Here is a 26,149-nt window from a genome sequence, read left to right as displayed (position 1 = left end):
TGACAGCCGAATAATGTCGATCAGCGGCAACTGCTTTCGAAACCTCTAGCGAGACCATCTGCTTCTTGTACGATTAGTTCTGCTATCTGCGACTACCCTGATTGTTTACAAGGATATTTTTCTCCCTCGCTGTAGATCTCGAAAGCAGTAGAAGCCAGTCGACATTGCTGGTTACATCGAGAGAGCCGATACCGCCTCTGTGTCCGTGAAATTGCACAAGCGTTTCTTACCTTTGAAACGAGTGTTGAAAGGATCGTGAATTACACAGGTGGTATCAGCCCTTCTGATGTTGAAACAATGTCGAATCGGTCTACCGGTTTCGAGACCTTCAGGGAGAGAGCCGCATACAGAGTGTTCACGCTTTACTAGCCAATGTTTTTCTTGCAAATAGTACATATTAGAAAAAAGTTGAAAGGAAGAAAAGTTATACAGGGTGGTCCACGCAATTGTGTCAAGTCATAACTCCGTTATTATTGCATTTACGAAAAAATGCCAAAGGAGAAAGATAAATGGTTCGAAGAGCACTACATCTGTAGGCCTTTAAATGTTTTTTAGATGCAGCAGTGCATGTGCAATTAACAATTGCATCGTTTCTTTAAATGGAAATGATTCTTCGGTTCATTCTACGTAAAAAATTATTAGGGCACCATGGCAAAAAATTATTAGATCTCGAGATATTTTCAAAAAATGTCTTTATCGAAGAAGATGCTCAAACGCTTCTCCATTACATTCTAAACATTTCTTGTAACGTTTTTGTATTGTTTGCACAACTGCGTTTAAATTATCTGCAGTTATTGCTGCACATTCCAGTATGATTCTTTCTCTCAGATTCTCTACAGAATCTATGGGATTTGAATAAATTCTATCTTTCAGATAACCCCACAGAAAAAAGTCAAGGGGACTTAAATCAGGTGAACGGGCTGGCCAACGTATAGATATACAAACGCAGTTATGCAAACAATAAAAAAACGTTACAAGAAATATTTAGAATGAATGGAGAAGCGTTTGAGCATCTTCTTCAATAAAGACATTTTTTGAAAATATCTCGAGATCTAATAATTTTTTGCCATGGTACCCTAATCACTTTTTTATGTAGAATGAACAGAAGAATCGATCTGTGTAAGAAAGAATATGCATTTCTATTTAAAGAAATGATGCAATTGTTAATTGCACATGCACTGCTGCATCTAAAAAACATTTAAAGGCCTACAGATGTAGTGCTCTTCGAACTATTTATCTTTCTCCTTTGGCATTTCTTCGTACATGCAATAATAACGGAGTTATGAGTTGAAACAATTGCGTGGACCACCCTGTATATTGTTTTTTGCAATGCTACGTATTCTTTTTTTTTTAATATGACGACGCTTCTACGAAGACGGTCGCAGCAGATAACGTTTCTTACATGAATGAATGGTCTGTTGAAACCAGGTGGGTATGGTGGTGCCCCACAAGTCGTTTGGCGTGAGAGAATACACAAAAGCGGTTACGTTCGCCGTCAACACGCTGCACAAGACCACGAAGAGGGGTCGAAAATTGAAACTTTTCGAGCGGTACGACATTCACGTGAAGGTGGCCATGCAGGAGCTGACGCCGAGTCCCACGGGTAAGTTTATGTTCATCTCGAGCAAATGTTCTCTCCACAGGAAGCGAAATTCAAGTTGCAGCATCGTCGCGAATGCAAGAAAAATTACTGTTTCCCCATTACATCAAATTGGTAAAAGTTGCTTTAAACGTAACGCCGTGAAGCGGACTCTACACAGCTCTATCGAGTTAATATTTACGTGTAGAAACCGTACGTCAATTCAGTCTCTCGAGTGAAATCATACCGGAAGTAAAAAGGTGATAACGTAGCCACAGGGAAACATACCAGTCTTGTTTACGAGTCAACCTTAAGGGCCACCGTAAACACTTTTTCGCTTAAGTTCCTAGAACACCTGCAAACTATTGCGTTTCGCCTCCGGGGCCAAATAAAAAGAACTTTCCAGCGAAAGATTCGTGTGCCAGTGGAATTTAGGCGGTGCCGCGGTGTGTCCTATGCGTTTGTTCATGGCTGCGCAATAAACTTCCGCCGCCACCTACACATTATGTTTCTGAAAATCTATCGTCGTCGTGGAAAAATATTCGCGTTGGTTTATGGAGCTCACTGGATGCTAAAGCCGAAAAGACGAAAACAACCAACCTCAAATATTTTCATGAAAAAATTTCGCACGCGTTCTAAAAACACTGTCCGCGTATGCTATCTTTTGACACGGAATGTTTGTGAAAGTAATTAAGTACTCCCCGAATTTATTCCCTATTGGAATTTCGAAGTTATCGGAAAAATGTACGAACTCCCGAGTCAAAAATTTCAAGTATGTCCTCGATTGCCGAGCGCTATTATTGGTGTACGAGTATCCCGGTGAATTTCTGTTGCAAGCAGGTGTGTATTTTAATCGGGCTTCACTCCTAATGCGACTTGAAGAACAATCGCAGAATACTATGGAAACTTCTCTCCCAGTTGGTCCAGGCGAAGTATCTTGTGGCTGAATTTATCTCAGTTTAAATCCGACGGCGTCGCGTCGGCGTGGTTCGCGTAACGAGAACATTGAACTGTGCAGTTTTCAAGAAATCTTACACTTTTTTCAAAAGTTCTCAACATTTCCGTGGGCTCCTTTCCTCATCTGAAATGAAATCTCAATGCTCCTGGCGGCTTGCGAATTTATTATCCGTACTTTCGACAAGAATTCAGAAAAAGGCGAGGCTATCATTAAAAAAAAACTAGGACGTATCACGACACACGATATATTCCCCCATCATTTTTTTCCATTTCTACTTGAAAAACGAACAATAACTTGTCCCGGTTACCAGAATCACCGTGCATCACCCTACAAATTTCGGAAAATGGACTGCTGTATTTGGGGACGCAACAGTTACTATAATAAACACCGTTGAATAGTCTGTTGATAACATTGAGAGCGACACTGCTGTGGTAATGGGCCACTGTGCTCCAGAAAACCGGGCCACGAAAATACATTGAATATTAGATCTATTCTTATGTCTGCACGTTGATGATACTATACAATATTGTATACTCTATAGGCTAGGTCTTTGCTAAGCGTGGTAATGCCATGGTAAAGAAGGGAAAAGGCTCCATAGATCAGTTTCAGGCTATTTCGCGGTACATTGATCTCCTTGACAAGGATGCCAGATTTCATCTTCATCGTCGAAACGGCTTGTAATCCTATCTGCATCCATTGCTTGCTAGCAACGTACAAAATCCTCCATACAATGGCTATAAATATTTTATACTTGGAATTATTTAGAAATTTCAATTGCTCGCTGAATCCACTAGAATATTATACTTTGATTCGTAGTTTATCTTTGGTACCTACAATAATATCTCGTGGAAAGAAATGTTCTTTAATTTGATTATATTTCTCCAGATTTATGCTCGAAACCCTCCACACTTACGTTCCCCCATTCCTACCTGAAGGAAAACTGAACCAAGATAAGCTCCACCTACGCTTTGACGTGGAGATTTCAGGGATGAAATAGGATATCACGAATAAGGGGTCAATACACCGTTTTCCTTCTATTCGCGGTCCTTTAGACTTCAGGGCAACCAGTCCGTTAGATCCAAGAAAACTCTGATGAATAGTACTTTCCTGTAAACCGGCACGCATGTACGCAGAATCCTAAATTGATGAAACGTTCCGGTGATTATGAAAAGTAGTCCGGATTCCAAATAAATTGGTGATTATCAATTAAATATAATAGTAACAAGAATGCTCAGTTGCCAGAGGGATAATCAGTCGCATTAGCGGTTAATTGTTAATAAAATGGATTGAGTTAGAACAATATGCGCAAGTGGTTCCCAAAAGAATAGAGAGAGAGAGAGAGAGGGAGAGGGAGAGAGAAGGGCTTTGATCCATTAATTTACACGTGCCGCTGATTTAGCTTTGGCTAAAATGTTTCGCGCCTGTTTATCTGCTCTTCGAAACGGCGTTGTGGAATGTGTGGCTCGTTCAGCTCTCACTTGCAATGTAATTGCCACTAACGAAGCCTCCCCAGTGAATGCAGGCTCGTGTAGACGACTAGATAATTTTCGGTGCATGTAAAAGGTGATAACGTAAATTACCAACTGAAAAGAGTCGATAGTTGAACCGCGACAACGGCTTATCGTGGCTTAGCAATGGTCTCGGTTCATTGGCCAACCTTTTGATGAAAATAATATGAAACTATTATAATATACTTTTGAATAATATACATATGTAGTATCGACATATATATGTAGTTCGAGATAGAAACAAAATAAACGTTATAATAATTTAAAAGCTTTCACGAGCAAAACGTCTAGGTAAACGAGGTTTTGTTTGCAAAACTGGTACACCGGAATTACGTACTACGCAGGGAGTTTGCACAAAAAATATCGACGTTGGATTACTTTTCGCCGTAAAATTGTTAGCCAGTAAATGCGTGCCGCGCGCGAGACTGTAGAAACAGAATAACATTTTTCATTCATCTCTCGTTTTTACGCTGTTTTATTTGTTCGCGGACGATCATATTTCATTCTACGCTCTCTACGAATTATTTGATACCCACGTTCAATAATTTAAGCGTGCTGTGAGAGTCATAAATCATCACTTCCACCACGGCCAATTATATCTGAAGCGTATTTATTTATCAATTTGTGCTCACAGGGGATTAACCTGAAGTGGAAATTACCGTCTTTGATGAAAAATGTCGCTGTTGCAGAAATCTCTGTCGAAACGTTGAGCGCGTTCGTTTTATCGCGAACCGGTTTGCATACGTCGAAACTGCTGCTGCACACCCTCCTCGATTCAACGTTTCCAAAACATATTTTTATGTACAAAAGCGAAACACGAAACAATAATACTAACCTATTCTCAATATGTATACACTGAAACCATGTAATTTTATATCTCGTACGGCTTCCATCTGGGATGAAATATTATCCTTTGTATTTATTTCACTTTTGTTTTATAATTCATCATTATTTCGGTGACAAGACTTTTCCTCGCATTACCGTGGCGTATCTTCGTGACATTCAATTAATATAATGCATCTGCGTACTCGTATATTTCTCATTGTCAGCATAAATGTATTAAAATCTGTTGTATAGGTGGAATACTTCTTTCCGTTGCAATAGTAGCGGCAACATATTTTCGTTCAGGCACGTATTTTCTATCTATGGCGTACAGGGGATAACATTTTGATTGAAATATACTTACCACGCGTTACATATGAAGCACGGAACGACGACGCGACGGTGGCGGGTTAACGCGGCGCAAGTCATATTATACTTATAACGGTGGGCGGCAGCCGCCGGGCGCCATTGTAACAGCGACACGCATACGCGCTTTTCCGTGTATCGTACATGGTGTTGAAAAAGAATGGAGGTTCATAAATTTTGAGGTTCGTGTCGGTCACCAGAACGGGTAAAAATTGTTTAAAAGCAGTTTCTTGTTTCGGTACCATCGTAACTTCAAGTTTCAACGTTATTGAAAATTTATGGGTTAAGTAACGATCGCTGGTCCACGGTTACCTTCCGTAGAAAAATTAAATTTGAAGTACGTAAAAGAAGACCGAAGTTGAACCGGTGGCCGAGATATACTGTATATATATACCGGCAGGAACCTTTAGAATCTAATCAAAGTTTATTGTAAGACCCCGGTAAACTCGATTTCTACTTGTCTACAATAATTAAGCCCCTACCATGCGATTTTCTTCACGATAATTTAAACTTCGTCGTTTTAATCACTTCCCCGAGCGAATAAAATTTCTGCATCGAGTTTATAAATTCTGATCGACATCTTAAGAGGTAACGAAAGCTACCATATGTACGTATTAATGAACAAGTCTCGGAAAGATTTTCGAAGCTACCAGAAGAAGTTCAAATACTTTATATAATAATTCTATAATAATTTAGTAAGAGTATTCTTGGAACACGTTGCACGCGCGTATGCAGCCAGCTTCTAAAGTGGCTACGCTGATATCCACTGGTTCAAGCGATGCGTCTTACTTGCGTCGCCATTCCGTCGTCTTTCGGTCCATTAAGCCGTGGTGCTTTATGAAAATCGCAGGCGTCAGTCTACGCCTCGACTTAATACGATAAGGGGGAAAGTGGTCGTCAACTTTTTTACGTGTTAATTTCTCTACACTTTTATGCGAAAACTCTCCCGGACAAAATTGCATTTAGCAATGAACGGAAACGCGTGCATCGTGCTGATGTAACTAGCGATCAAAAGGGAAAAAAGTTTTTCAAAGAAGTCAGCAAGAATTTGGAACGACGCCAAACTTGTACGCAGAATGCGTTCATAAGCTATAACGCGTAGTCGTATAAAATTCATTTAAAGATTCGCGTGAGCTGCAATAAAGAAGAAAACGTAAAAGTGTCTCTGTTTTACTAACAGATTATGTACGTACCAACGGACCAAGCTTTGTTTCTTGTGTTTTATCTCTGATGTAGAAGCTTCGCCGCGGATTTATTATTTATGGAATCGCAGCCAATTATTCTTTGAAGCTTCCACGCGGAACGTTAATGGAATCCTCATCGATCCTCGTCGCTAAGGAGAAGATATATTTTAATTTTAATATATGCAAGTGAGATTCAGCTCTGAATCATTCTTTTACGCTGTCACTAATCACTTGCATTATTCAAGCGACGTAGAGCTTTTTGCTACCACTTGTTAGATCAACGACCGCGCCCCCGAATTCCTTTATCTTCTAATTTGTCGTGCTGCGGTTGACGCGCCCTCAACTTCCTGAATTACTCGGGGGAAAAAAACTGCTGCCAGGAATTCCTTCTTCTCTGCATTTATCCCCGAAAACCGACTCGCGGGGTGTAAATAGCGCGCGGGAGTTTACGCTGGACTTGTAAAAGGCAAGGAAATATTTTCAAACAATTCGTGAGAAGCTATCAAGCTTCTCGGGCTCGCTTGCATCTCGTTTCATAAACTGATAAAATATGGCAGGTATTGCGCCGGAAAGTAAGTTGAACCATCACTTTTAGTGTTAAAACAAGTTTGAATGTTTCTCTATGAAAATTCAGATATCGTAAAAGTAAATCTGATTAAAGAATTAAAGTAAACAATTATACTTCGTTGTTGAAGAAATTTTGTTTAAACTTGTACGTTCCATTTGAGAACGTGTATGCTTGCTGTGGAATTTCTATGGTGAGAAAAGTTCCTCGTGGAAACTTCATTAAGAAGCGTCCTCGCGGAACAGACATTTTAGAACTTGTATAATAAAAGTTCCATGGAAACAAGTCGTGTAGACACGTTTATTAAAAAAAGTTCTACGAAAGATATGAATTATCCTACTACGGACATTTGAGGTCACGCAAGGGAGAAGAAACGACGACATCTTAATTGTTATTGACCGATTGTTAAGAACATGGAACGCTAAATGTCTGCGGAGGAACAAAAGTTGGAGATTCTACGTCGCGTTCCTCTGACAATGAGATTGCGCTAGTTTCTCGTAAATGTGCTCCACGAAGTGCGAAAATCAGTTCAAGAAGTGTTAATGAAGATCATAGAAATTCCAGATTGCACTCCAAGGTAATATCAGCAGAGAGTCCAGAGGGACCCATATCACTCGATTCATGCCTAGACCACTTAATTAACAGCTCCACTAAATTTAAGACTGATAATCGCTGAAACACCACTATTCAACTGCCTACTAATCAAGTTTAACGACCAATTCGATAGGATTCTTATCGAATGAGAGTAGTTTCGTCGGGAAAGAAATGAAGGATCAATAGTTCGGTGCCACGCGAGCTAAATGCTCGATGCCTACAACTAGACTGCGGACTTTTATGCATTTATGAAGAAATTGGCTGAGTGGAATTGTCTAAAATAGTAAAGAATTAGAAAACTTTAAAAACATGGCAATGTTGTTGTTTAATGCGATCAAGTCATTATTCCTGCTTCCCACGATCAATGAAGAACATTTTTATTTTGCATAAAGATCCGCATTCTAGTAATAACAATTTCAGATCAAAATAACAGTGTCTTTAAGTTTTTCTAAATTATTGCTCTGCTCGTGCCTGTCATAAATTCATAAGATCCGTAGTCTGGTCATTACTTGGCAAGTCCGAAGCGCGAATCCTTTCGCACGACATTGATCGAATGTAACAGGGCCAACGTAGAGTATAAAACCGATTGGTATTCATGAGTACACGTTGAACTTGGTCCTACCGCCAGTTAGCTATATCGAGGTCAGATTTAGGTCAAGTCATCGACTCCGGTACCAGAGCCGCTACTCTACATTAACGTTTCACGATTAGATCAAGGTCCGCCGATTCTGTATTACCCAGTCAATGAAACGCCACAGTACCTAGTATGTACAGCTAAACTGTTCTTCGTCAGAAATTCAATTCTCGCAACGTTTCTTTGCAGCCTGATCTCAATCATTCGCTTAATCTAACCGCGAGAAAGGTAGAAAACAAATGAATATGTAAATACAATACCAAATTTCCAGGGCTTGCGCGTTCACCACGTTCAGCGCAATACGATCCACATGCTTGCAGCGAAATTTTCCACGGCGTTTCACTGCGAACCAATGGTCCGCACGGCATAATTTCTTTCTGACCTTCTGCACAATCTGGCGGGTGACTTTCTTATGAATTTTATTATTGAACGAGACCGTTGATGCGAAGAAAATAATTTGGTCCAGCGAGCAAGAGATATTTTGGCTGGCACCGAATGCGTAAAGTGTAAAAAGTGAAAGAGAAATTCAGCATTCGACAAACGGTTGCTCCGTTGCATTGTCCGAAAAATTCTTTTATCAAATTTCCTTTCGACACTCCATTAGATGAGCAGAGAATTCGTGGGACTCGCGAACAAGGTTGCTGTCTATTTGTTTCAGTTGAGCACTCTAGACATTTCTTTCCAACTTCTATACGAAAAGAAATAAATTGTATTACAGTTTCGATAATTCCAGAACAAATACATGGACATAGACAGAAGCTGATTGGGGAGGTCGGATGCTAGGTGCCCGCTAATGGCCATTCTCGTTACCTGAGCAGAGAGGCAAGGGTTAAAGCAAACCAGATTATCGTGCAAGCAAAGAGCAAGGAAGTAGAGCAACTGCGGGATATCCGATTGTTAATCAAAACGCGGAAACGCGGGCGACAGATTGTCGGTGTCTGCGAGGCCCATACAGCCGGAAATAGCGTGGCCACAAAGCAAATTGAACGTCGCGGTTAAACACGGACCCCGCAGCAACTGACGCGTGCAAAGTGAATCGGTCCGGTCCGGTCGCGCGTCGCTCCGGCGTTGCGCGTCGTTACGCTTGTCCCCCGGGGATCGATGAAGGCTGCCAATTTTCGAATGGCGACGATAAACATCGGCCTGCTCGATATTCAACCGATCAAGATCTCTCTCGAAATGATCCACGTCCGGAACAGGAACTCGTTTCAGGGGAAAGAACCAACGCCGACGCCGACGCGTTGTTCCACTGGCTGCCGAATCCAAGCTGTCCGTTTCAGCCCTCCTCGATTCGTAATTCCTCTGGTCACGTAAAAATAGTCGACCCGCCCGTGCCACGCGTCTAAGAATAATGCCATCGTACCCTAATTTCCACCTCGTCTTTTCGGGGTAAACGAAACCGATGGCCAATCGATAAAGTCCATTTATCTTGGAGCGGCTCGCATTCAGGATTTTTCGGGCACTTCTCGCGACGGACGTCCATTCATGGAGAAGGTATGAATCGCTAATTGGAGAAAATGCGAAGGATTCGGAACCTGATATCGATCTTTAGTCGGAGTGTTATAACGACTCCATTGTTTCTGCCTCAGATGTTAACCCTTTGCACTCGAAGCAATTTGAATTCCAAAATCGAGACATTTGTTTCAATCCAGATCATTTTTGTTCTGTGTAATCTTTTTTACATTGTGCACATCGAATTGAACCTGTTTTCTTGTATATAACAGTTGAGCTTTTTACAATTTATAGAATACAGACAAATTTAATAATGTTAAAACTGTTTTGAATAAATGGTATGGCAATTTTTAGTGGCGCCTCAGACTCGCCATCCGAGTGCAAAGGTTTAACCTATTGATTGAGACCAAATGATTGATTGATTGATATGATTGAGAAATATCAAAGTTCAAGATCTCTCGAAAAACATGTTAAATAGATTTGCTTGTTAGGGTTGAGAAAGAACGGATCGCTATTTCAGGGCGTAGCTGTAGTTGAAAATTAGGCAACGCCTACTGACCCCGTAGCTTCGTTTTCTCACATCGACCACGCAGGACGCTGCACAATGATCCCCCTTTCAAGGATCTTTGTCCGGGAACCTAGTATTGTCTTCCACTTCTCGTGTTTAGTAGAAATTTTAGCTCTACGTTAATTACCACTAAGCAGACTACTATTCGCTGCTCCGCTTTTATTCCGCAAACAAACATTTCGGAAATAGCAACAGAAACCAACAGTATTAACAATTCTGTAATTATCTTTTCATATTTTGTAAAGTAGTTTCGGGACCAACGATTGTAAACTAGGATTGTTTGGAGATCTCTATTCGAAACGATACAATGGTTCCAAACAGTGGGATGTATCATGAAATCGTGGTTGCGGTATAACGCACCGCGCGCGTGGAACAGTCCATCGGGAAGCCCGAGCATTAATTCGATTGAAAATTTATGGGCTGAAATCGGAAGACGGCTAAATAAATGAATTACGCCAACATGTTACAAATTACTCGACATATGTTCGAAGGAATAATGACCGATTAATGAAATCCCATTGATAACGACATTACAAAAACGTAACTGCAGATCGTCGACTAAAGGAGATCTTTAGAAAACACTGTGCACACACAGTGTTGAATCGTTTAATTGTATTTACCAATTTTACCGATACAGTCCTGAAACGATCTTTTTAGAAAGACCAAAACTATTGAACGAAATAGGCAGATGCGTTTCACCATTTGCCGACTCGTAACGATGAACTGTTCAACCCTTTGGCGATACACGATACATACTTGTAGCGTTTTGAATGGATAGGCTTGAAAGTTAGAAGAAGGGATCTGATTTCTCGGTGGACAGTTTCCCATAGTGGTTCCAAACGAAATCTGCAAATTCGTTCCTCGACCACATTACCCGCAACGCTAGCAGAGCGAGTGGCACTTCAGTTTTCCGCCATTGTGCGCGCTGTGTACCACCCTCTCTGTTCTCTTACCGGAAGAGGTAAAAAGGCTCGTGGCCGCGCAATCGACCCAACCGTAATCGAGTAAAACGGTTTACACAATTACCCTTAACCGGATAATACAAGTGAGTGTCGTCGCGTCGCGTCGTGTCGCCAGGGTTCATTGATTATCTAAAATCTGGTTAATCATCGTACGGGATCGGGGGGTAAGTACAGTTATCCCCGAGATGCAGGGTTCTCGCGAGCTGCCGCCACCTAGCGCAAAACCGTGGAACCTTTTTCGCCGCGCGTACAGAACCGCGGGACTTTCGAATGCACCGGTCGGGGTTCTTTCTCATCCCTTATTCTCATCCCTTTACGCTTCTATTAAATGGATTGCATAATTTCACAGCATTTTTATTATGATTTTATTATGCTTTCCCTGGAATTACACGGGTCCAGTTTGTACGTGTATAAACATTTCAAGGATATGACATACTTGGTCTAAATGTAAGTTATAGTACAACAACATTTGCTCAATATTTTTGTGTTCTTTTCTATTTGCAAAAATTCTACCATTCAATTTTTGTTTACTTTGAGAGGATGGGGCAATCTATGTGTCCATCTTTTTTATAGGGTAAACTGTACAATGATTGGCACTCTAAGCCAAAGTCGTAGTGAACGAGCTTAACACATTACCGACCGGTGATTATTGCATAATTTTGAAGAATCTATGGTACATGGCGAAACACTTTTTAATGGAACCTTCAATAGCAACAGCAATATTCATTATGAACTAACAAGTCACCCTTAATACCATCATTTAATAGTTTCATTTAAGATTGCAATATAAAAGAAAATTTCTTTGCTTCCTTTTGGTACAGCACAATTATTAAAAATCCTATTAATAAGATTCCGATAGTAAACGAGCTTAACTTGCTATTATTATAAGTTAATAGATATTTTTCAGCAAAATCAAACGGTTTTACGAGTCATAAATCTTTTATCATAAAATATACTCGGGGCGAATAACAATGGTAAGACAAATAGTACAGTCATTCGCACAGTAAGAAGTAAACGTTAAACAGGCAATTTGTTTTATAATTAAACGTTCACACACTTGGATGTACCAGAGTTGCTAACTCTGTTATGAAAATTGACAATGTTGCTTTGAAATATAAATATGAAGCAATATACATAAAATGATTTTCTATACCAGGAATTCTTAATTATTTGCCGTTTAAATCAAAAGTGCCAATAACTACTGTAACCTGTATACATATAGATTTATTTGAATTTTGACGACAACCGCGCCAATACGCTTAGGCGACATTGAACGAGCGAATTAAACGGAATACCGGGATGTATTAATAAAAGTGAGGCATCAAGATGTAAAAGAAATAATACGGGTTCTCCACACCGACTTTCCTCCAAGAATTTCGTCCGAGGCGAAGTTTCCAAGACGCGTGCCATGCAAATTCCACGACACGCAAAGCAAGCACTCGCGGAATCTTGACTTCCCGTGGAAACCGCGAAAGGCAACAACGAGTGCAACGCGGGGTTATTTTAGTTGCGGTTAAGTGTGGATGTTCACCGCGAAATTCCCTGTAAAATTCTCACGGATGCGATGTCGGGTAGTCTGGCCGAGACAGACCACCACAATGAGTGAAAACAGAAATTCTTAAGTACTAGTATTCGTGTTTCTTACAACCGATATAGGAAGTTCCTTGCGTATCTAACGATCATAGTGATTTTTGAAAAATATATCTCTGAAAGTGCTTTAAGCAGTTTAGATATGTTCGAACAAATCATAACCAGAAATACATGACTTTTGTCCTTAAATCCCATTGGCTCGACGTACGGTGTACCTCGTAGATTTATCTGTCTCCTGCGACCCTTCCGTCGTGTCTCGAATTAATTTTGATTTAAACTCCGCATTGCCCGGAACCACTTCCTTTACTCGGTGTCATCGACAAACTACCAATTACGCTACAAATGAAACGTATTGTACTGTTATTTTTCAACATCCTTTCTATCTTGTCTTACCCGAATTCATTCCGTCAAGTCGTAAGCGCTGCTCAATGGGAAAGAATCATAAAGAATTTGTTATTTTAGAGTAGGGTATCAAGATTAAAGGCAGGAGACTCATCAAAATTCCCTTCACGGATCTAAGGGAATCGGCTAAATCAGTAGCAATACAAAATACATATAATACCATAGAGAAAGAAGGTTTATTCAAAGGTGTAAACTACTTCACACACTTCCACAACCGAAAGTCAAAACCGTGGTTCAGTCACACAAATCTCCAACGTGAGATTATTACAACGGTAAACAGATGTAGATCAGGACACTACAATCTTGCCAGTTCTCTCTTTCGTATAGGTTTCATAAATGATCCAAAATGTCATTGCGGTTATGAAACTCAGGATATTGACCATGTGTTATGGCAATGTCCCACGTTTGATGAGCAGAGGTTAGAATTTATCAAACAATTACAGAAACTGCATTTTTTTCTTCCGCTTTCATGCAATGTTCTTTTCTCCAGACCTACGGTGGAATTATGCAAAATAAGTTAGTCGTTTTTGAAGGCCTGTGATCTAAAAGTTTAAGTTAACGGTACATCTTTAAAACTACTTGAGTATTGACCGACGTTTATTTATATTTATATATTTATATATATACTTATATTTTGTATTGTATTATAAAAAGTATCACAATGTATTGAAAAATTATGTATTGCAAAATAATCTCTACCTAGAGATTCAAATTGCATTGAATAAAAAAAAAAAAAAGGCAGGAGACTTGTAAATTTCTATCGTTTTGTTACAACGAAGTTGTAACGTTATTCTGCATGCTACACGTTCATTAATTCATACGATCAAAATTGTATCGCGTATAGAAATCCTAAAGGGTACTACGTGTTTGGAAACATTTGGCCGGCGCGGCATGGCAGTGTAACTTCTGGGAGACATCGGTGACACGTGTGCAGTATTTGCATAGTTAACTCGTGCGACACATATAATTGTCGCACAGTTACCCAACTTGTGGTCACGGTCGAACGCGATGCTCAAAATTCCCCTGCGATCAATCCAAGTCCGATCTAATTTCCAGGATGTCACTGCTCTCTGTCGGGGGGGGGGGGGGGGGAAGGGGGGTTCCTTGATCGTGAACGAAGACGAAGTACGTCGAGCAAATACGTGTTAGAGGAACCGTGAACGGTCTGTGACGTTGAAAGTTGCTGGCATCCTGGATTCCTCCTGCCATCGTGAGCTCGAACTTTAAAATCAAAATTAAAGTTTTCTAATTAAAGTCGGATAAATCTACGTAACCGGACGAGTGAAATAACGGTGTAGATCAAATATTACATTCTTTAGTGTTTGTTAAACTCTAACTAAATCCTCGAACAATGAACATCATCGATTGCGTTTCATAAAAATATGCCAGAAGTTGTATTTAAAATTCGGACATACTCCGGAAGCCGATTCGCCGCGCCGAATCGTTGTCAAGAAATTTGTAAACCGGTTCGATAGACGACTGTTCACCTTGTAACCTCTTGTGAAGCCTCGATCGTGGGCATTAGGCGCGGTCCATCGGGCAACCACTATTGGGAAACGGGGATATTCTGATTGAGGAACGCTGTTTCAACAAGCTTCCCCTTATGGAGGAATGTTCGTTCTATCTGGTGAACGACTCGCGGTCAATAGCCTTGATCCCTATATCAGTGCTTGGCTGCGGTACCTCCATCAGCTTTAGAAAAGTTTATCGATTCGAGCAGGGTCCGCCCTTATCGCCCTATCATTCGGGAATCCCTTCGAAAAAGAAAGAAGAAAACTCCTATCCACCCCTACACTTCTCGGTCACTTTCCGCGTCCTGAAATTTCCCTTTGCCGGCCGAGGGAACAATAACGGAACGGACAGGAAAAAGATCGCACGCAAATGGGGCGGTAGCCGCAGAAAAACAAAGACAATGGAATATAAAGCAGAGTCGCGCAGAAAAAGAGCGAGAGAGAGGGAGAGAGGGAGAAAAAGTGGGCGAATAAAAAGGCACTGCAAGAATGAGGCGGTGCGGTAGGAGAAGAATAGAAAAACGGAGCGTGAAACGTACGGGGTGGAGGAGAATCCACACAGTAGACAAAGCATCGCAGTGCATCGCTGTAGGGTGGCGACGACTGATCTTTAAATCCCGGACAACAGGGGTGGGTACAGGGTCAAGTCCGTTGTATTCTTCCCATGGCATTGGTGGTAGGTTCACCCAGAATTCACGAAGAAGACAAAGACGATTGAAATTTCTTCTAAAAGTCCGCTTCCTTCAAAGTCTTATCCCTGGAAGAATTGACAAGGGAGAGTCATCGATTCTGTCAGCGTAGAAATGTTCGAAATGTTCTTTCTCTAGGCTACAGTGCTCGAAAATAACGCGTGTCGTCGTTTATGTCTTGTAGGTTGATATTAAATTGTCTGTAATTAAAATTTTGTCTATTAGAATTTCAGAATGGGTTATAGTTAATAAGTTAGCCCAGCCCGGCTCGGTCGATTAATCTTCCGAGCTGAGTCATTTATTTACTTGGCTGTTTGTGCTCAAACATCTGCATTCATCTTCATCCATCCTCGATCCATTTTGCTCTCGCTTAATCAGTGTCTACCGACTTAAAAAATTAATCCTTCGACAGTAAGACGCAATTAAGAAGGCTTTGCTCGAATCGGTTCATTTCAATTCTAAATTAGCGAATCTCGCGGCATCAATTTTCATCACCGAACTGGCAATTGAATCGAACGTATTCGTATTCGTTCGATTCCAACTTTCCTAACCGAAATCGGACTGTACGCGAGAAAGAAGTTAAAAAAGACGAAGCGCGCAAGTATGAACGATCTCCCGTATACCGATTTTCAATAAAGCCGATACATCCGACACGAAACTGTTTGGCAAAGGCCGTAATTCTCGTTAAAAAAAGGGGTAGGTTTGAGTGATTTCTCGCTCGATCTACCGGGTGGCACCGAAATCCCATCATCCCAGGGTGATCCGACGAGGAATTCTTCGGTTTGATGACAATGGTAATGGTCAAGGACGAATCCACCTCGGTGTATCGAGGTTTATCGATGACGCTGTGACTGATCGAACCGGGGGTTACGCTCGGCCGGTTCTCTCCATCAATCTCCTCGAGCACGGTCGTCCGAAATCGTATAAACCTGAACTGAATTCAAATTTCCAACCTCTTTCGAAATGTATGAAGTTTTTTTTCAAGTCGGGATAAATCTTTTAGAACGGTCAGATTTTTCTGAAATTGACGTCAGTGGTGGATCACTGGGTATATGCGGCCCCGACGGTCGTTCGTTGTCGTCCAATAAAAGAGAGGAAAATCAGGTAGTGACGTTAATGGCGCTTTTCAACCCCCCTGGCCCCTTTTGCCAAGCCGCCGCTAACCCTAGGCCGCGCGGCCGTACCGCTATCGCTATCCTTCGGCGTTACGATTTCTGATAATCGATTTCCGACCCAGGCTCTGGCTAGAGATCAGCCACGTTCTCGAGCTGCCATTTTTTCCCCCTCTCAGACGCCCCGGCATAAAGTGCACCGATCCCGATGTTTTTATCCCGATAGGATCGCTCGATCGCGGCGTTATTTCGTTTAACAACGTCCCCATACGCCGCGCCGTAAAAGCGACGATATGCTCCCCGTCAACGGGGTAAATCAACTCGAAATTGTTTGGCGGTACGTGAAAAATGCCGCGGTAAACGCCTTTGCCTCTGCTTATCGATTTTCGTGCATGTCGTTCGTTCTTACAGGGAGGCGACCTCCGTACTTCGATCATTCTCTCCTTACGTAACTGTGTCGCGACGGACTCCGCCGTAATCGTTAACATTTGATTTTGGGAAAAATTCAATAACCAACTTCGTTTTTACAAGGCTGTTCGAGTGGTCCGTTTCCAAAGTGCCGCGTCAACACCTGAAACGCATAAATACGGGGAAGTTATAGTGACGATTAGGGTGAATTAACGGGACGTAGAAATGCGTTCGCGCGTATGCACACGGTTCACGGTAGATGGATATAACGGTGTCCCGACGAGGCTTTAACGATGCACATAAATCCTTTTTTTACTCAACCATAAGTTTTCGGCGTATCGACATAACGCCAGTTACGATCGATAGCTGTAACGCGATAAATTGGTGCCGAGTATGCGCGTCCGCGTTGACGCGTACCACAAATTCGGCATTATCTTTTTTATCGGAGCACCGCCGACGATGCGATAAAGCATTAATTAATTCCACGGTATTGGCCGCTCAGCCGAGAATGGTAATCCTCTCTACTTATAATGAGCATGGCGGGATAAAGTATTACGATAGTAACTTACCGTTCGTTATCATGACGTGCTCTAATTAGAATTGATTGTGACGTTATTACCGGCGAAGGATTAGCCGATTTGATTTATTAACGACGACATGCTGTACCGTACTTGTTTCCTCATTTTTCATACTCGTTTCCTCCGAACGGCACCTCCTCGGTACGCGTTAACGAATAAATAGAAATTAGAGGTTCCGCTAGGTTACGATCAGAAAGGGAATCGTATTTAACTTCTCGAGCTTCTGCTCTACAGAATTTTCGAGAGTTGTGCATGCTGGAAACGCGTAAATATTCGCGGACTAATTATTACGAAACTAGGCTTCACTCCCATAGCGCTCGCGATGTTCCGACGCACTGTAAAGTGAGCTTCTGCAGATGGCGTGTCAACTAATACTACATGTCGAAATGGGGTGCAACATGCATATTCCCTGCTGTCGTTTTTAGTTCTAAAACTCGTACAAGTCTAACCGTACGTGTTCTCGCATGCGTCCGAATTGCCCTCGAGAGCAATTAATAGTCCTATAACCTTAAAGCGATCCCTGCAACTACAAAATTGACACGTGGCCCCACGCCCCACACCTTCGCACTTATTCAACTGTTTTCATCTTGCATAGAAATGTCATAGTCCGATAATAACTGTCACGTAGAAAAGTACAAACTGACACCAGAGATCGAAAATTAGATTGCACGAAACATCTGTACCTACTTGCGCATCTTTCAAATTAGGTTTCACGTAAGACATTTCTAATTTAAGTAATGGAGTCGCATGCGTCGACCCGCGGTCTCCTACTCTCGTTGAATATATGTTAATTACGGTGGAAGTTCGCATCTGGATTCTGGACCAGGAAAAGACGGTGTAAAAAGTCTTCAGCTCTAATTACTTTTTTCATTGAACATTCCTGGTGGGATTTGCATAGAATCGGGGAACTCGCGACCGTTGATCATTAACAGTATAAAGACAATTAAAAAAACTACTGGTGAGTAAAGTGTTAGGAAAGTTTCCTTAAAGCCGCAGAATTGGCCGAGAAAAGTTCAGTTTCGAGCAACAGAATGGGTAATCTCGATGTGCCGTAAGGGCCGTTTTATGTCTCGATACTTACTCATAAAGTTAGCCTAAATTGTTTCCGTAAGCATAAGTTTCGCCGTAAATGGTCCTCCAAGTAAATAAAAACTGAACGCGCAATTTCCTCCGCGGAACAGTGAATCAAGTTAAGAGCGTGTCACGGGCATCGCGAGAGGCTTATCCTGACCAAGGATACAGCGGGAGAACCATATAAAAGCCATCCGCCGATTACTTTCGTTTAAAGAAACGATAGAATTGCTTCTAACCGGGGCCGCGGGGCTCCGATCGCTCCATTATCCCCGGAACTCGGTAAAACGGCCGGAACCCCGCGTTCCGTTTCCCTTAATTCTCATTCCGAACAATATCAGTTTTAAACAACGTCTCCGATCCGGTCAGGCATCTCCTCGATGATGGTTAATTGTGCAAACGTTCTGGTATGCTGGCGCAATCAAACGAGGCCATCGGAGACAGATTGGTTTCTCCGCTAGGAGGATTTCAACGATTCAACCTATGCATAAACGGACGGGGAGGGGGCGGGGTCCCATCCAAAACAAAACAGTCCGATAATTACGTGGGAATATCAATCTTATCCTCCTTTACGGTATAGCTTACCTTTCTATAGAGGTAAATAATTAAGTGGCCCAATTGCAAGATTCTTTCGTTTCGGGTACTTAGATTCAAAAACAAATTTTCCCAACCCAGAAAGTCAAACGCCATCGAGATAAGAGATACCAAGGAGACCCTAGAGTCCCTAGTAAATTTCAATTCGAACCAAGGGATTAGAACCTAAAATTTGTCGAATCCCCTACTTTGATCGTGTCGGATTAGGTTGCACTAATTAGTGCTCTCAATCCTTCGTCGCGTCTGATCGCTTGTAGTCCCGGAACCGAGCTTGTTTTGAATTGACTTTGTTGGGTTACTTCGCTCCAACTCCGTCACAATAATGGATTTGAAAATTACATTATCGAGTAACCATAGCGACTCGCATACTAAGGAGTTGCAAATATAATATCATTTCTACTTAATGTCTACTGAATTCATTAAACAAGTTTTTTTTTCATACAAGCGACTTCGGTTCAGATTCTTACTGACTCACCCTACACAAATTACGGAACATTAAGTACTTTTTAAACAACCGGCTTTTGAAACAATTTTCGCCAAGTTATTAATTACCCAACAATCTCTCCCCCTCCCCCCTCTCTCTCTGGGAATATTAAAGAAGTTCTGAAACAGGAGGACAACGCGCATTGAGCACTTTCAATAGGCACGAAAAGTGCAGGAAATGAATCCTCCGGGCAAATTGTCTTTCGACTGGGAGAGACCGAGTCTCAGGGTAGAAAAGTCTGTATAAACGAGTATTCGTCGATATTCTTTCGTCTGGTTTCTTTCTTCCTTTTTTTTTTCTTTTTGTAAAGGCATTGATACCGGCTGAAAGTACCACCCCTATTTTCTTAGGGTAGCATGAAAGTCCCTTGCGAGCTGTTCCAGGCCATCGTAGCCTGAGGGGCGAGATTCGAAACGTGAGACTACAAACAACTCCCCGGAGAGATCTCCGAGTACTTACAAGGTAAATTTTGTCGTTAAAACTTCTGGCAATCTACAATTGTCTGCTTTGAACATTCCGCTCGTCGAATTCTGTCAATGTCTCACCTCTGACCCCCTCTCTCTCTCTCTCTCTCTCTCTCTCTCTCTCTCTTTGTGGAAATAAATATCGATCGATTTTTCCACGTGAATTTCTCCGACATTTAATATTCTGCGACTTCCGCCTGCTTTCTTGCAAGAGAAGAATTTGGAATTTCAACTCGGACGTCGATATGGCGGATGGAATATTGATCCGTTTCCTTATTTTGTTTGATCCTGTTCTAGCAAAGTCTGGCGAACTCGGTCAGAGAGCTTTGTAGAAAGCTTTTACCCATACAGTGGCTGATCGAATTACTATGAACACAAAGATAGCTTCTATCTTTATGCAATTGAAATAAATTATGCCGAAATCTTCAGCGACCCCAAATTGATTTTTATAGAAAAATTATTCTAACCTTCAACTACTGTATTAGGCACAAGTAAAGTATACCCTCATAGAGATATGATGTTCTATTCATTTTTTCATAAAGGACTGCACATGGAGAACATTGTTCGACCGTCGAATTGTTCGCATTCGCGAAACTCTCAAAAATATTGTTGCGATGAAACCGAAGGTTTTACTGAAATTTAACAGAGTTTCATTGTATTGTTGATTTATTGAAAGCAGCGTTGCATGCAAATAGTTTCGTTCTGTTTCACATTTTTGAAATTGGTTGACAAAGGTATGTATAGTCTTTCATGGAATTTGACAGCTATCGCCGCGTGACAGCCCTTTGTTTACCATCATATAACTCGACATTTTCTTTCTGTAACTTCTACGTTTCGGAAAACGGTCGAGGTGAACATTTTGATCGAGCTACCCTGTAGAATGAAGAATGTACATATTACGTATTCATTTTACCAATCGCGACAGGAATCGATCAATATTGGCCGTGTCAAGTGAATCAGCTTCTCAGCTTTCTAGGCGATAGTAGCTGAAACAGCAACTGGCGCCTCGCAGTCGAGACGAACGCTTATTACATTAACATAAGGATGGTTCTTGCACAGGAATGCGACAAAAGGTCAGGATGAGCTCTTTCCTCAGCATTGTCGAAGCTTCCCTGTTCAGCTCTCCTGTATCTGTAATTTAGCGTATCTGTAATGCTGTTTTATATTGATTTTCATGCAACTATAACACGTAACAGTAGCACATGGAATTATTTCCTTTCGCATTGTCCACTCGCTGTTCGTGAAACTTCTCTTCAAAATGATCCACGCAACGAAAACACCTGCTTAAAGTTTACAAGCACTATCAGTTCCGTAATCTGTTAGTAAGCGGTAGAAACTTATTCGAGTAGCTAATATTTCGAGCAGGTTTGACGGGTCTGTTTTTGTTTCCCTGCGTTCAAACAGCGAGTTGTAACCTTTTTAATCCTTCGACGCTGCTTTAACGCAGTCGCAGCGGGTCGAATGTCAGTTGGGTTAACAAACTCCGTGCAATTTTTCCCCGAATTCACTCCGCAGCCGCCGCCGCCGCGCCCCACAGGTTCGCTTCAATTTGTTTTTATATGGGATCAGTGAGTTAATCCGCAACGTTGACCAACTAATTTTCATTGTAAAACTTTTTCGCGAGTTTATATTACGGCCTCGCCGACAGTTTTAAATAACGTTCAAAATAATATTCGATGCAATTGAAAGTTTATAATGGACCCACCACCTACCACGGTTTGTTCGAGTTTATTGAAAAATTTGCAACTGTCGAAGCACCCACTTTACCCTTACAACATTGGCCATAAAAGAAGCAAGACTCGATGCTACTCGTTGAAAATTCCCACAGAGGAATTTCAACTGTGAAAAGCAAACCTTTCTTCGATGGGAGATCAAACACTTGTCACAGTTTGCCTGAGAAAGTCGGTGGACCTTTTATATCTGACTGTGGAATACAGAGCGCCCTCAATTATGCTAGAAATAACATTCGCGGTGAATAGTTACCGGACCTTCTTTCGCCTTTGGAAAGTATAGTTTAATAAAACGGAATGATCCACAGACCCGAAATACAATATTGAAATCGGGCGTTCCACGTTGGGCGAGGGTCACCCTACGTTAAATCAGCTTTTTCCTTTTTGCCTTTCTTATCGAAGAAAGGAGAATTATAGTTGACAAGCTGGCGACCGCGGCGTTCGCTTTCAACGAGCGAAATCAGCCGGAACCCTCGCACAATAAAGACTGTACGGGCAGACCGTAGCTCTTGATCCTTACCCACCGCCGAGATCAACCGCGCGCTGCATCAACGCGAAAACGTTTCTGCACTTATGCGGTGAAACAGGGTGAACAGAGTGAACCACAACGGCACGGGCTGCTGTCACCCGCATGGGTCACCCTCGTTACGGCAAGCGATGGAAACGACGCAAGGCATAAGTAATTTCCGGGACATTTTGCCATTTCTGCTATCCGCTTAAGCAACCTCGAATACTGGATACCGCGCAATTACCGACCCCGCTTAGAGTGTCGTTCGGCCCGGCCGTGATTCAATCTTCCAAATGAGCTCTTAATTGTTGAGCTATCGACCGGCGGATCCTCCATCCAGGTAATCCATGATAAAAGTAAAAGCACGTCCCCAACGGGTCCATCACGAACTTGATCAACAGCTGATCGACGCCGCGTGACGTTGCCGGTCCCATCGGAACAACCTGTAGTTGTTCCCAGATATAGCGGAGCGTGAAGATCGAGGATAGCGGCGAGGTGGAGATCGTGGCAAAATCAAGCCAACAAAATTAAATGCGACTGTTTATAGCGGAGCGGTGCGCATAGAAACAAAAATCACCGCACCGCTCTCCTCATCCGAACCCGTGATCTAAACTGGGGATTCGGCAACAGGTGGGTGAAAATTTAAGAGGCGGTTTCTCAGGATTATATCAAATATAAATCTGCAGTAAAAAATTATGAACATTCCGTCTGTCGTTAGTATACATGTAATTATATCGCGTAAGAGTAGAATCTGTATATGTACAACAAAACTGCGATCGCCTCCACCAGTATAAGTATACATATACGAGTAGGTATAATCGTATAGTTCATAGCGCATGTTTATTTCAGGAGAAATTACATTTGCATTTGATAACTGTGAGATGAGTATTGCGGATTTGATTAAACCCAGTATTTGCCGAACGGCACAATCAACGATCGGGGGATTAAAATCCGTGGTGTAATCATTACATCGGAAACCATAGTTGGTACCGCGATCAGAAGCAATTAGCCAAATTTATTTGTAACCGCTAAGGTTCGCAGCTCGTATGCAGATCACTGTGTTCACTGCGCACCGACTGATGTTATCATAAAGCCACGCTGAAGCGAGAGCAATGGTCTTACTATGAATGCGCGAGTGGTACACTCAAGCTATGGCCATCCTGTACAGTGTACGCCCTTAATCATGTTCGTACACACGATCATTATTTTCATAGTTGATCGTGTTGAAACCATCGAACTGTGTTGAGAAGAAATAGTTCCGCGTAGGAAACTCTATGGAAAGAAAAGATAATACATAATTACGAGGTCGTTAAGCGACGAGCCGGAAATAGATAATCGCGCATCGTTGAATTTTCTCATATTGTTCGTGCCGTGACTGCAGTGGAACGATGTAATGAGATTCCAGTGTACATCTGTTGTCTTGCACAAGTATAATAATTTAACTGGGAATTTACATTTGCATCTGCAGATTCCAATAATTTAGATAATCGGCGTAAAACGGACTTAATCATCGGAATCGGCGGAATTTATTTTAATCTCGGAAGATACTTCGTATGCGTAAAATCAATCGACGAGCTCTCGTGCGTTCGTTGAAAGTTATTCTATTGTACGTTATCGAAATCCGTTTAAAGGATCATTTATATTCCATCAACTTAACATTAGATATAAATGTCTCGAAATAAATCATAGGATTTGCTGGCCGGTTAACTCGAGAAACCAGCGCCGCAGTTTCTATCTACAGTTCGCTGAAGCAAAGCTCAACAGGACGAGGATTCTCATAATCTCTTCAAGACTAACTTCTTTCGATTTAACTTTCGAGAAAGAAAAGCAGCTCGTCGCGGAGTCACGTGCACCGGACTGCTCGTAATCGTGGTGCGCACCCTCTCAGGGTCCAGTGGTTCTCTCCGCTATCCGTTAATTTTGTATTTCCGACTGATCGGACGGCGAAGACCTTTCTCGCACACGTCCCACCCAAGAAAATAACCCGGCAGAGTAGCCCCATAGGAACGGCACGCGAGGGTAACCGTGTCGTCATCCATGGGAAAAGCATCCCACGCGACGCACACGAACGCAAAACCGAGAGAGAGAGAGAGAGAGAGAGAGAGAGAGAGAGAGAGAGAAAGAGACCATGTTTATAACGGTGGTAGTATCGTCGGGCACCGCTAGAGCATCAGTCGGCGCGCTAGGGCGCGGTAACCAAGGTTACCGTGCGCATGGGCAATGCCAGAATTCGGGACACCCGTTGTGGTGCACACCACGGGGGTGGTTTTTCGCGTTGGCACACCCGGGCGACTAGCTGGGGCGGTGTCTGCAGCCTTCACTTTCCTCCTGAAAATCGAAGGCTACAGGGGTGGTGGCCGTCTTTTTTTTCTCTCTGTCGCTGTCCCTTTCTCCCACCGCTCTGTCGTTTCTTCCGTTTCACGCGTCTCCGCTCCTTTAATCTCTATCCGCGCTCGATCCTTATCCTCGTCCTCTTTCTCCCCGCCTCCATCCTCCACTCTACATTCGCCACCCTCTACTTCTCTCCGCGTCCCCCTTTTTTCTCCGGCAGGATCCCAGTGACACGTGTCACGCTGTTGGGGAACGCGGCGGGTACCCAACGGACACCCCCCGTCGTCGCTGCACGTGCAGGCAGGCTCTCTCCTAGTACACGCGGCAAAACAAGAAAAAAGTGAAAGTGCTAGAACCGGGCACCAGGCGAGGATCGCGTGTTCGCGAGCTCCACACACACATACAGCGCACAGCATCGTGCTCTATCCGGAAACAGCTGTTCGCGAGCCGATCCCGCGTTCTCTGATCCGCTGACTCTCGCGAGATCGTCTAGCCAACGGAATCTTCCAGAGATCAGCTAGCTAACCGGAACACCATCGGGTCGCCGGAGAAAATCCTTCGGTTTCTCTCTGCGCCAGTGAAACTTCCCGGTCACGTGACCAAAGAGGGGTTGCGGAAGAAGGGGCGAGGGAGCGAGAGAGCGAGAGAGAGCAAAGTGTTCCATAGTCAGCGATATTCCGAGGCGACGAGGGGTGTCCCGTGTTCCTCGTGCAACTGCCTGGCCGATACGAGTCCCGGTTTCTCGCGGACGTGGACGGTTCGAGAGTCAGTGCGTGCGCTAAGGTGATCGACGACGGTGAACGATTGGGACACGAGACATTCGGAAAGTGCGATATGTTCAGAATGTTCGTCGGTCGTGGCTAACTCTCGCTGTAGATCAGTGGCCAAAGATGATCGTCGGTTGTCGGATAAGATCGTCCGGGCACGAAGGGGGATCACCGTCGATAAGACTCGCTGGATCGAGGGAGCCTTTCGATCGTCGCCTCGGGTCAACGGTGTGCTGAATTCTTCTTCTTCTTCTTCTTCTTCTTCTTCTTCTTCTTCTTCCTCCTCTTCCCAAAGTCATCAGCCTGTGGTTGCCAGTGTTTACATAGACTCGACCAACGCTCCGGAGAACGTGGACGGTTTCGTGTTTCGATCGCGAATGACCTGATTTCCCACCGAGAAGAACGGCTTTCCCGGAATCGTCTCCTAACCTTGGCACGCACCACCTAAACGCTTCGGGGGAGAAGGATCTTTTGTCGGGTGGCTGGCGATATAATAGCGCTCTGTCCCCCGATACCACTGCCAAGACAGTTTTCCTCGGGTACGTCGCCAAGGTTTCATGGCCGCCGCTCTGTTCGCCGGACGTACGAACGAGAATCGAGTATTTCTTGTTGATCCAACGGAATGGATCCAACAGAGTCCATCGGTTCTCGCAACAAGTCCTCTCTCGACCGGTGATCGTGCATCGATCACGCGACGCACAGGTGTGGCATAATTTCC

General features: G+C 42.8%; 1 protein-coding gene across 14 annotated transcripts in view; it reads left to right on the top strand.

Annotated features, from left to right (window-relative positions):
• Nmdar2 (glutamate ionotropic receptor NMDA type subunit 2) overlaps nucleotides 1-26,149 on the top strand; it is a 156,768-nt gene that overhangs the window by 78,316 nt on the left and 52,303 nt on the right. For 9 of the 14 annotated variants that reach the window (XM_076420517.1, XM_076420520.1, XM_076420516.1 and 6 more), the window contains one exon: nucleotides 1,429-1,603. In XM_076420517.1, the coding sequence (XP_076276632.1) occupies nucleotides 1,429-1,603 (175 nt within the window). Of the gene's footprint in view, nucleotides 1-1,428; nucleotides 1,604-14,299; nucleotides 26,134-26,149 lie in introns of those variants that run through there. The other 5 variants (XM_076420523.1, XM_076420528.1, XM_076420527.1 and 2 more) reach the window with 2 other exon arrangements.

Source organism: Lasioglossum baleicum, chromosome 3 (assembly GCF_051020765.1).
Source record: "Lasioglossum baleicum chromosome 3, iyLasBale1, whole genome shotgun sequence".
Lineage (NCBI taxonomy): Eukaryota > Metazoa > Arthropoda > Insecta > Hymenoptera > Halictidae > Lasioglossum > Lasioglossum baleicum.
The sequence above is the reverse complement of the archived record's forward strand: the minus strand, read 5'-3'. Positions and strand labels throughout refer to the sequence as shown.